General features: G+C 45.4%; 1 protein-coding gene across 1 annotated transcript in view; it reads left to right on the forward strand.

The window, feature by feature from the left end:
- The window catches only part of egln3 (egl-9 family hypoxia-inducible factor 3), a 10,123-nt gene extending 6,321 nt beyond the window's left edge, over positions 1-3,802 (forward strand). The window contains exons 2-5 of the mRNA XM_080512343.1: positions 370-489; positions 575-708; positions 1,419-1,492; positions 2,480-3,802. Coding sequence (XP_080368469.1) covers positions 370-489; positions 575-708; positions 1,419-1,492; positions 2,480-2,520 — 369 coding nt within the window. The 3' untranslated portion in view covers positions 2,521-3,802. The remainder of the gene's footprint in view (positions 1-369; positions 490-574; positions 709-1,418; positions 1,493-2,479) is intronic.
- The last annotated feature ends 8,700 nt before the right edge of the window (positions 3,803-12,502 follow it).

Raw genomic sequence — 12,502 nt, forward strand, 5'->3', positions numbered from 1 at the left:
CTGGGCACGCCGTCTTCATGATTTGTCATTTGTTTACACGTATCAATATTTCACGCGACTTTATTTGGCTTTTATTCGGTCTTGGTGATATTTTAACTTTCTATTTCTGTTTATTCTGTTCTTTTATATGTTGATTAACAAGAGTGTATGTATCCGTGTGTGTGTGTGTGTATATATGGAGCACACAAAGAACATTAATATAATTCAACATACGGTTGTCAAAGGCCACAAACTCATAAATGTGTGTATAGTTGTGTACTTGTTTTTCTGTCCTTGTGGGGACCGCTACCCTGATCGTGTCACTGCGGGACATCATGTCCCCATATGACACAGAAACCTGACGGTGTGTGTGCGTCTGTGTCCCCCCAGGCCATGGTGGCGTGTTACCCGGGAAACGGCGCGGGCTACGTCAAACACGTGGACAACCACAACTCCGACGGCCGCCGCATCACCTGCATCTACTACCTCAACAAGGACTGGGAGGCCAAGGTGCGTTCAGGGGCCCGGGATTCCCTCGGGAGAAAGCGGCGTCGCGGCGCTTCGGGGACTAACCCTTAAAGTTGTCTGTCGACAGCATGGCGGCGTGCTGCGGATCTTTCCGGAAGGGAAGTCCTACGTCGCGGACATCGAGCCGCTGTTCGACCGCCTGCTGCTCTTCTGGTCCGACCGCAGGAATCCGCACGAGGTGCAGCCGTCCTACGCTAACAGGTAGCCCAGCGACCAGCACCGCTAGCTCAACAACCCTCTGACACAGGGCTTTTCATTTCCTTTTTATTATTTATCTCATTCATTTAAAACAACGCAACAACCGTCTTGTGTCAGTGACGGTGATGGAGAAGTTTTTGAAAACCAGGATCTCAGCTCTTCATCCATCAGGTCCAGGTTTCACACTGAGGGAGGCACTATTGAAAAAAGTCCTTGCTTTCTGGATTTACTGGATTCCTGTTGATAAAACTTTGATGAGAAAGACTTTATATTGTTAATAGAGGCTGCAGAGTTTAACATTTCCAGGTGGAGGTGAGACTCCAGAGTTTTCTAGAGAAAAAAGTGTTCCTCGGCTCAAAAAGGTTGAAAAACACTGATCGAGACGATAAATGTATTTGATGTATGTGACCTCACATAGTGACTTTATCACCCGATCTCAGGAGACAAACATCAAAGTGATGAAAGTGGTGGTGTGCCTCCAGATGTTTCCAAACAAAAAAGTGTGTCTCGGCTCAAAAAGGTTGAAAAACTCTGATCTAACTTTTCCCACGAAGCCGTTTCTGGACACGCCCTCTTAGCACGTCACAAACAAGCCTTCTAATTTACCCTGCTTGTTTTTGTGTGAGACAGAGAGACTCTGAACTGTTCCAGGTGTTTGGCGCCCTCTGGTGGCCGCCGGGCAGAACTGCACTCACCGTGTTTCCATGTTCCAGGTACGCCATCACCGTCTGGTATTTCGACTCCGAGGAGCGAACCGAAGCCAAGAGACGCTTCAGAGGCCTCACAGGTACACACACACACACACACACACACACACACACACACACACACACACACACACACACACACACACACACACACACACACACACACACACACGCAGTGGCTCCATCTGCTGGATTCACAGTGTAACTGCACGAGAAATAATAATAAGTCTGAGTCGTTTCTACGGAATAATGACGAGGCGCTTTAAAGAGCTGGAAAATTAACCTTGTGTTTGGAAAATATTACAATTTTCCCCAAGTATTGACCCCGACTCCTCACTTTTCTTGTGAATTAAACAAAATTATTTAATTTAATTTAAAAAGATCTGCTGCAAACATTGAACTGTTGCTCCTGATGTGAGATGCATATTTTCTTATATCATCCATGTCATTTATTAACATTTTATAAAGAGAATCAAATACAATTTTAGTGACTTTAGATGTAAAAATGTTTCATAATGACCCGTAACAACCTGCTTCAGATGAGAAAAGTAATATTCAGGGAAAAAAACAATTAAAATTTATTTATATGGAAAGTTTCAAGTAAGTCATAAAAAATATGTTACTACATATAATTACACTTCTGAGTTTTGGACAACGTGAAGAATGAATAATAGATGCATTTGTCAATATATTGAGCAAATAAAATTACAAATAAATGTATTTTCATTTGGCTCCACATATAAAACAGTTTGAAACAAATATCAAAATGAGTAATTTTACAAATGTTTTTTTATTCCAACATAAATTTAAATGTGAACGTGCAAAAATATTTTCTATTTTTTTTTTTTTTTTTTTTGTAATAATAGATTTAAGTTAATGAAGATATTTACATTTAGATTCCAAATGTCTTCGGTTGCATCCTTCCCTTTTTTCATCAATATATTTGAATGATTTTTTCAATATACATAAAGTAGATTCAGTTTTTTGAAGAAGTTCTTCGACTTCATGGTCAAAGATTTGTTTTCCTCCTGAATCTCCTTGTTTTGACTTCCTGTTTGTGTTTTCAGCGTCGACGTCCCAGCAGCAGCCGGACGGCAGCTCCAGCTGATGGCGGGGGGGGAAACGCCGCCCCCCGGTGGCGGAGACGACGAACTGCAGTCCTCTTTTGCCTTTTTTGGTGCAATAATTCTGATTCCTCCGGACGAAACGCCACTTTTCTCCTGAAACCAACCAAACGTCTCCTTCGGCTCCGGACGAGTCCAAGAAGTTTACAAAGACACAAATCTGGAATGTGAACTCGCCTTTTATTTTGAAGGCGGACGCTTGTTTACGTCTGACTTTCAAATCTTTAAAGAAGCATGTGACATCGGACTGATTCCACCCCGGTGCAGCAGGGGGCAGTAGTGAGCCTCCGACACTGTAACACCTTCCTTTTTAAAATGTAACTAAACGTACGTATTCTCCTCTTATAGATGCTTTAGAACGACACTAAAAAAGTAAGAAATCACTACGTTTGAACTGCTTGACGTTTGAAATTTAAGATAAGATAATATAAGATAATTACTTTATTCATCCCCGAAGGGAAATTGTTTTTTTTGCAGCAATCTGGTACCGAGGAATGTTATAAAATACAATAGAATAGAAATAAAAGTTAAAAATAAAAATATAAAACATTTTTAGATCCAAACTTCCAAATTTCACGTATTTTTTTTACCAGTTTCAGACATTTATGACGTCTGAAATCTTTTATTTTGAACTAACTTCCTGTCCACATAGAGCGTTCACATTTTAGTTAAAAAAAAAAAATATATTAGCATGCTGAACTTAAGTTTCCAAATAAACGCGCAGTATGTAATATGTAAGTAACGTCCTGTGTACACCAGGCGGCAGTAGTGAGTCGATGTTCTCGCCACTTTTTAAAGTTTTGAAGCGAACAAATAAAAAAAAGACGCTATATTTACTTCAGTTGTGCTGAAAATGTATATATTTATCACTATTTATTTATAACCTCAGATGTTGTTGTTTATTCTCTATAAAGTCCTTTATGAAGCGTTTACTGTAATGAAAACACTGGAAATACTTATGTACGTGAATATTTTATCTGAGAAATTCATTAAAAGCTTTGGGAGGTTTTGTTTTTGATCAAGGGTTTAGTTTCTGGTTATTTTTATAAGTTAAAGGGGAAAAAAAGTATATAAAAGGTTAAATGAAGGATAAATCACACGTTTCATCGGTTTGATGCTTTAAATTGGTGAAAAATGTGAAAAAATGTTCATCCAACCTGTTTGTCGTCACTTTCTTCAGTCTGAACGGTTAAACGTCATTAAAGAGAGGAAAGTGGAGAAAAGTGTTGTTATTCCAAGTAAAGCACTCTGTGGAACACGGTTATTGTAAAGGCCTATACAAATAAAATTTGATTTGATTTTGATTTCGTTGGTTGAACCTGAAAGATCAGAACCAGAAGATCAAAGGCTTGTTTTTAATAAAACGCCGAGAGAAAAGTCACAAAGAAAATGTGAAGAAAACATCAAGATCTGATCAAAATCTCCTGAACTCTGCTGCACCTCCTCTCGTTGACCAGTAGGGGGCTCTGTGGCTCCACTCAACACACACACACTCATTCTACATTTTATTTCCTCTTTTCACTTCAACACAACAGAAGAATTTTGATGTTAGAGGAGGAAGATGCTCTATAATCTGGATTAAAGGAGGAAGATGCTCTTTAATCTGGTGTTAGGGGAGGAAGATGCTCTAAAATCTGACGTTAGAGGAATATGCTCTAAAATCTGGATTGGAAGAGGAAGATGCTCTATAATCTGGTGTTAGAGGAGGAAGATGCTCTATAATCTGGTGTTAGAGGAGGACGATGCTCTATAATCTGAATTAAAGGAGGAAGATGCTCTATAATCTGAATTAAAGGAGGAAGATGCTCTATAATCTGAATTAAAGGAGGAAGATGCTCTATAATCTGGTGTAAGAGGAGGAAGATGCTCTAAAATCTGACGTTAGAGGAAGATGCTCTAAAATCTGGATTGGAAGAGGAAGATGCTCTTTAATCTGGTGTTAGGGGAGGAACATGCTCTATAATCTGGTGTTCGAGGAAGGAGATGCTCTATAATCTGGATTAGAGGAGGGAGATGCTCTATAATCTGGATTAGAGGATGGAGATGCTCTATAATCTGGATTAGAGGAGGGATATGCTCTATAATCTGGATTAGAGGAGGAAGATGCTCTATAATCTGAATTAAAGGAGGAAGATGCTCTATAATCTGGTGTTAGAGGAGGACGATGCTCTATAATCTGAATTAAAGGAGGAAGATGCTCTATAATCTGATGTTAGAGGAGGAAGATGCTCTATAATCTGGATTACAGGAGGGAGATGCTCTATAATCTGGATTAGAGGAGGGAGATGCTCTATAATCTGAATTAAAGGAGGAAGATGCTCTATAATCTGAATTAAAGGAGGAAGATGCTCTATAATCTGGTTAAGAGGGGGAAGATGCTCTAAAATCTGACGTTAGAGGAAGATGCTCTAAAATCTGGATTGGAAGAGGAAGATGCTCTTTAATCTGGTGTTAGGGGAGGAGCATGCTCTATAATCTGGATTAGAGGATGGAGATGCTCTATAATCTGGATTAGAGGAGGGAGATGCTCTATAATCTGGATTAGAGGAGGAAGATGCTCTATAATCTGGATTAGAGGAGGCAGATTGGAGGAGGTCAGCAGGCGACTCCAGTGTTTCTCTGGGAACTTAAACGCGGCGGCGTGTCTCCAAAACGCTGCTACAGGTCTTCTGATGTCCTGCCCGGCGGCGCCCGGCGGGGGACGAGGAAGACGAGCCGCCGATGAAGAGCGGCGGCGAGTTCTTCATCTCTAACGCTCCGTTTCATCATCCCTCCATCAGGGGCTGATGAAAGGATGAACCGGGATCTGAATTCTACATCAGACCTGCTGAACGAGACGGACGGCCAGAGGTTATTAGGAGGAGCACACACACACACACACACACACACACACACACACACACACACACACACACACACACACACACACACACACACACACACACTGCTGCCTGTGATCTATGATTCATGTGCGCTCATTTAAAATAGAGTGAAATATTTAAAGTTGGCTGGTTGGAGGGTCGAATGGCTGACCTCTGCTCTTATTACTGAGAGGAAGAGGAGGAGGAGGAGGAGGAGGAGGAGGAGGAGGGGTGTGGAGAGGAAGGCGGAGGGGGTGGAGGGGAGGAAGAGAAAGAGAGGGAGGACGAGAATAAGTTGGAGGAGGAGGAGGAGGAAGAGGAAGAGAGGGAGGACGAGAAGAAGTTGGAGGAGGAAGAGGAGAAGGAAGAAGAGGAGGAGGAGGAAGAGGAAGAGAAGGAAGAAGAGGAGGAGGAAGAGGAAGAGGAGAAGGAAGAAGAGGAGGAGGAAGAGGAAGAGGAGAAGGAAGAAGAGGAGGATGAGGAAGAGGAAGAGGAGAAGGAAGAAGAGGAGGATGAGGAAGAGGAAGAGGAGAAGGAAGAAGAGGGAGGAGGAAAAGAAGGAGGAAAAGGAGGAGGAAGAGAAAGAGAAGGAGGAGGATGGGGGAGGAAGAGGAAGAGGAGGAGGAAGATGTAGAGGTGTTGGATGAGGAAGAAGAGGAGGAGGTAGGGGAGAAGGAAGAGGAGGAGGAAGAGGAAGATAAAGAGAAGGAGGATGATGGAGGAGGAAGAGGAGAAGTTGGAGGAGGAAGAGATGGAAGAAGAGGAGGAGGAAGAGGAGGAGAGGGAGTCAGAAGGATGAGTGACGACGATCTGAGAGGTACGACTGAAGCTAACGCTAGCGTGACTCTACGACGTGACTCTACGGCGTGACTCTACAGCGTGACTCTACAGCGTGACTCTACAGCGTGACGCTAAGACGTGACGCTACGGCGTGACGCTACGACGTGACTCTACGGCGTGATTCTACAGCGTGACTCTACGGCGTGACGCTACGACGTGACTCTACGGCGTGATTCTACAGCGTGACTCTACGGCGTGATTCTACAGCGTGACTCTACGGCGTGACGCTACGACGTGACTCTACGGCGTGATTCTACAGCGTGACTCTACGGCGTGACTCTACGGCGTGACGCTACGGCGTGATTCTACAGCGTGACTCTACGGCGTGATTCTACAGCGTGACTCTACGGCGTGACGCTACGACGTGACTCTACGGCGTGATTCTACAGCGTGACTCTACGGCGTGACTCTACGGCGTGACGCTACGACGTGACTCTACGGCGTGATTCTACAGCGTGACGCTACGACGTGACTCTACAGCGTGACTCTACGGCGTGACGCTACGACGTGACGCTACGACGTGACGCTAAGACGTGACGCTACGACGTGACTCTACGGCGTGACGCTACGGCGTGACTCTACAGCGTGACTCTACGGCGTGACGCTACGACGTGACTCTACGGCGTGATTCTACAGCGTGACTCTACGGCGTGACTCTACGGCGTGACGCTACGGCGTGATTCTACAGCGTGACTCTACGGCGTGATTCTACAGCGTGACTCTACGGCGTGACGCTACGACGTGACTCTACGGCGTGATTCTACAGCGTGACTCTACGGCGTGACTCTACGGCGTGACGCTACGACGTGACTCTACGGCGTGATTCTACAGCGTGACGCTACGACGTGACTCTACAGCGTGACTCTACGGCGTGACGCTACGACGTGACTCTACGGCGTGATTCTACAGCGTGACGCTACGACGTGACGCTACGACGTGACGCTAAGACGTGACGCTACGACGTGACTCTACGGCGTGACGCTACGGCGTGACTCTACAGCGTGACGCTACGGCGTGACGCTACGACGTGACTCTACGGCGTGATTCTACAGCGTGACGCTACGACGTGACTCTACGGTGTGACGCTACCGCGTAACTCTATGGCATGACGCTAAGACGTGACGCTACGACGTGACTCTACGGCGTGATTCTACAGCGTGACGCTACGACGTGACGCTACGACGTGACTCTACGGCGTGACGCTACGACGTGACTCTATGGCGTGACGCTACGGCGTGACTCTACAGCGTGACGCTACGGCGTGACGCTACGACGTGACTCTACAGCGTGACGCTACGGCGTGACGCTACGACGTGACTCTACGGCGTGATTCTACAGCGTGACGCTACGACGTGACGCTACGACGTGACTCTACAGTGTGACGCTACGACGTGACTCTACAGCGTGACGCTACGGCGTGACGCTACGACGTGACTCTACGGCGTGATTCTACAGCGTGACGCTACGACGTGACGCTACGACGTGACTCTACGGTGTGACGCTACCGCGTGACTCTATGGCATGACGCTAAGACGTGACGCTACGACGTGACTCTACGGCGTGACGCTAAGACGTGACGCTACGGCATGACTTTACGGCGTGACGCTAAGATGTGACGCTACGGCGTGACTCTACAACGTGACTCTACGAAGTGACGCTACGGCGTGACTCTACAACGTGACTCTACGGCGTAACTCTACGGCATGACTCTACGGCGTGACTCTACCGCGTGACTCTACGGCGTGACGCTACGGCGTGACGCTAAGACGTGACGCTAAGACGTGACGCTACGGCGTGACTCTACGGCGTGACGCTACGGCGTGACGCTAAGATGTGACGCTAAGACGTGACTCCACGGCGTGACTCTACGGTGTGACTCTACAACGTGACTCTACGGCGTGACGCTAAGACGTGACTCTACAACGTGACTCTACGAAGTGATGCTACGGCGTGACTCTACAATGTGACTCTACGGGTGTGACGCTACGGCGTGACTCTACAACGTGACTCTACGGCGTGACTCTACAAAGTGATGCTACGGTGTGACGCTACGGCGTGACTCTACAACGTGACTCTACGGTGTGACGCTACGGCGTGACTCTACAACGTGACTCTACGGCGTGACGCTACGGCGTGACTCTACAATGTGACTCTACGGTGTGACGCTACAACGTGACTCTACGGTGTGACGCTAAGACGTGACTCTACAACGTGACTCTACGGGTATGTGACGCTAAGACGTGACTCTACAACGTGACTCGACGGTGTGACGCTACGGCGTGACGCTACAACGTGACTCTACGGTGTGACGCTAAGACGTGACTCTACAACGTGACTCTACGGTGTGACGCTAAGACGTGACTCTACAACGTGACTCGACGGTGTGACGCTACGGCGTGACTCTACAACGTGACTCTACGGTGTGACGCTAAGACGTGACTCTACAACGTGACTCTACGGTGTGACGCTAAGACGTGACTCTACAACGTGACTCTACGGTGTGACGCTACAACGTGACTCTACAACGTGACTCGACGGGTGTGACGCTACGGCGTGACTCTACAACGTGACTCTACGGTGTGACGCTAAGACGTGACTCTACAACGTGACTCGACGGTGTGACGCTACGGCGTGACTCTACAACGTGACTCTACGGTGTGACGCTAAGACGTGACTCTACAACGTGACTCTACGGTGTGACGCTAAGACGTGACTCTACAACGTGACTCTACGGTGTGACGCTAAGACGTGACTCTACAACGTGACTCTACGGTGTGACGCTAAGACGTGACTCTACAACGTGACTCTACGGTGTGACGCTAAGACGTGACTCTACAACGTGACTCGACGGTGTGACGCTACGGCGTGACTCTACAACGTGACTCTACGGTGTGACGCTACGGCGTGACTCTACAACGTGACTCTACGGTGTGACGCTACGGCGTGACTCTACAACGTGACTCTACGGTGTGACGCTACGGCGTGACTCTACAACGTGACTCTACGGTGTGACGCTACGGCGTGACGCTAAGACTTGACGCTACGGCGTGACTGTACGGCGTGGAGGAACGGATGGAGGGACGGGTGGAGGGACGGGTGGATGGAGGGACGGGTGGAGAGATGGGTGGATGGGTGGAGGGACGGGTGGAGGGACGGGTGGAGGGACGGGTGGAGGGATGGGTGGATGGAGGGACGGGTGGAGGGACGGGTGGAGGGACGGGTGGAGAGATGGGTGGATGGGTGGAGGGACGGGTGGGTGGAGGGACGGGTGGAGGGATGGGTGGAGGGACGGGTGGAGGGATGGGTGGATGGAGGGATGGGTGGAGGGACGGGTGGAGGGACGGGTGGAGGGACGGAGGGTCCGAACGTGTCAAAACAGAAGAAAATGATGCAGGTCTGGTAAGAAATCGGAGAGAAGGTTTTATTCTGGGTATGGCACCGGTCAGACGTGGAACCCGGTTACAGAACGACAAGCGACACGTTCCTCTGAGCGCATGAGAGCCGAGTAACTTAGAAAAGAAAAACCACTGCTATAAAAATGAAGTATGTACATTTTCGGGTTTGCAGCATTATTCGTGATAAATGAACTCAAAGAGATGTCTTTGAAAATCATAATAATAATAATAATAATAATAATAATAGTAATAATATAATAATAATAATAATAATAGCAATAATAATAATAATAATAATAATAATTAATAATAAAAGTAAGCCAGGCACTCAAAGTTAGCATCAGTTAGTCGTGAGATTTTCCCGCCTTTTTCTTCTGTAAGGAACAAAAAAAAAAAAAACAACAAAAAATTGAAATGTACCATAGTTTTCTCTTTTTTAATATTTTAATTTGTTTGTATGTAGAATTTTATAACACTGTTAACATTGATAATAAGAGATTCCCTCTCTCCCGTATTTCAGCTACTTGGCACCAAGTTTCCTCATAAAAGAATCTGTATAATTGTACAAGAAATAGTTAAAAACACAGACACAGTTTCTTCACAGGTAAATGAAGTGATTTCTCAATATTTGTCATCTTAAAACACTATGTATTTCTCGAACAGCAGCTGTGATTAAGGTTCCTCAGTTTTTAAAATCACCAGCAAAGGTTTTTTTTTTTTTCATTTTTCCGACATAAAACACAGAAAAAACATTGAAACAGCTCGAAGCGGCTGTTTGGTTTTTTTTGTTACATGTGGGTGTATTTCCTGGTTTCTGAGTTATGTGCCCCTGGTACCCCGCCCACCCCTTTTTTTTTTTTTTGTAACCCCACCCTCAGAAAAAGTAAAAAGAAAAATTTAAGAAAAAAAAAAAAGCCCTGACGTTCAAGTTTCATCCCCTGATTTTTTCCCCGCGAAATGTAAAAAAATGCTAAAATCTGAAGGAGCGCAAAAAAAATAATAAAAAAAGCTCCCCGGAATTGAACATTCATAAACGACCCGTCGACCAATCAGCAGCCCCGAGTCACATTCCCACGCCGTCGAAAATAAAACCTTCGTCACCTGGATTTTAAGTTTTTATTTATTTATTTGTTTATTTTTATTTATTTTTTTTGTTTTACATTAGCCGCGGAAACGAGACATGGACTGTTGACAGAAAGCACAGACGCTACAGACCGGTTGGTTTCCTGATAGGAGGCGGGGTCAGAGGTCAATATTCCCGGAGACCGGGGCCTCTGGTTCCCGTTTTGGGCTCGACAGAAAAAAGAAACGTTTCAAAAGAAAAAAAAAAAGAAACGACAGGAAGTCGGGGACCCCCGACGCTCGGAAAGGAGGAGACGGACGGAAGCGAGGGATCGACTACGTGAAACGCATCGGACGAATTTACTAAACATGCAGTTCAGTTTTCCAAAACACCTATAAAAATAGATTTATAGTGCGAAATATTTTTTTCTTTTTAATTTCTTAAGAAATTTTTTAAAATTTATTATTATTCATTTGTTATTATTACGCGTCCTGAAAGACTACTGTGATTTTTTTTTTTTTTTTTTTTTTTTTTTTTTTAATCTTTCCCCCCTTGAGCCACTTGTTTAACTTGGTTTGTCCCGTGAGAGAAGTTTTTGCGCAGGAAGTCAACAAGTTTTTTTGGTGGGAACCAATGAAATACACCCAATGCACACAAGAAAGCCCCAAGGGATTCTGGGAAAACGTTTCACAACTGAGTGGTTTCGTTTTTTTTTTTCTTCCCCCCACAGCGATGCTACTTTTGAGGCTTTTCCTCTTCATAATTAAATTTCTATACAAACGTAAATCTCAAGTCACTTATCTCTTTATAGCGCAAGAGTCGGAAACTACAATTCCCAGAATTCCTCAGCGGCGTTTAAAAACATGGCTCCATAAACCTTTGAGCTAGTTAAAGAATCTTCTGGCCTCTGCGAGGCGAGAAGACGAGCGAGATAAAGAGGTTTGTATAAGACTACACAACAGCAAAAAGCAACAGCAGAGAGAAAGAGAGAGAGGAGAGGAATAGAAAATGAAACAAAAGAGGATTTACAAAGACAAAAAGGAAGCAGCGAAAGAAAAGGTGGACTCTACAAAGGTTTTTTTTTTTTTTGTTGTTGTTTTTTTTCCCACCCCCCCCCGTTTGTTTGTTTTGTTCTTGCAAAGGCCACCGAACACGAAATTCCACAAACCTCCACTGGTTTCACTAAGACTGCAGATAGAGGGAGAGAAGAAGAGAGCGTGAGAGAGAGAGAGAGAGAGAGAGGGCGGGAGGAAGGGGAGGAGTCAGTGGGTCAGCCCACTTCCTGGCTCCGCCTCCTCACCGCCCCTCCCCCCTCCCCCCCCCTCCCCCAAACGCTAGAGATCGAGCACAGAGAAGACAAAGGACAAGAACAGCTACAGTAGCTCAGTATATACTGCATATAGTCAACACACACACACACACACACAGAGAGAGAGAGAGAGAGACAGAGCGAGAGAGAGAGAGAGAGAGAGAGAGAGAGTCGCCATGACAGCCAGTGACACGAAAAACACATTGGTAACACATTTTTAACGGCGTAATCACACGGTAATAAGGATGACGGGATGGCGAAGACGGGGCTGTCGACTTCAAAGGGATGAAAGTATCTTTTCAAAGTAATTATTACTTATTATTACCTTTTTTTAACTTCCAAAAAACAGTAGAAGAAAAGTAAAAGTTACAAATGAATCACAGTGCTTTTTTTTTTTTCCAAACACCAAAACTTTTGTTTGTTTTTTTTTACAGGTTTTTTTTTTTCACAGTTTTTTTTTTTTTTTGGCAAAGGAGGCTGGAGACAAAAAACACAAAA

The sequence above is a fragment of the Blennius ocellaris genome (assembly GCF_963422515.1).
Source record: "Blennius ocellaris genome assembly, chromosome: 17".
Classification (NCBI taxonomy): domain Eukaryota; kingdom Metazoa; phylum Chordata; class Actinopteri; order Blenniiformes; family Blenniidae; genus Blennius; species Blennius ocellaris.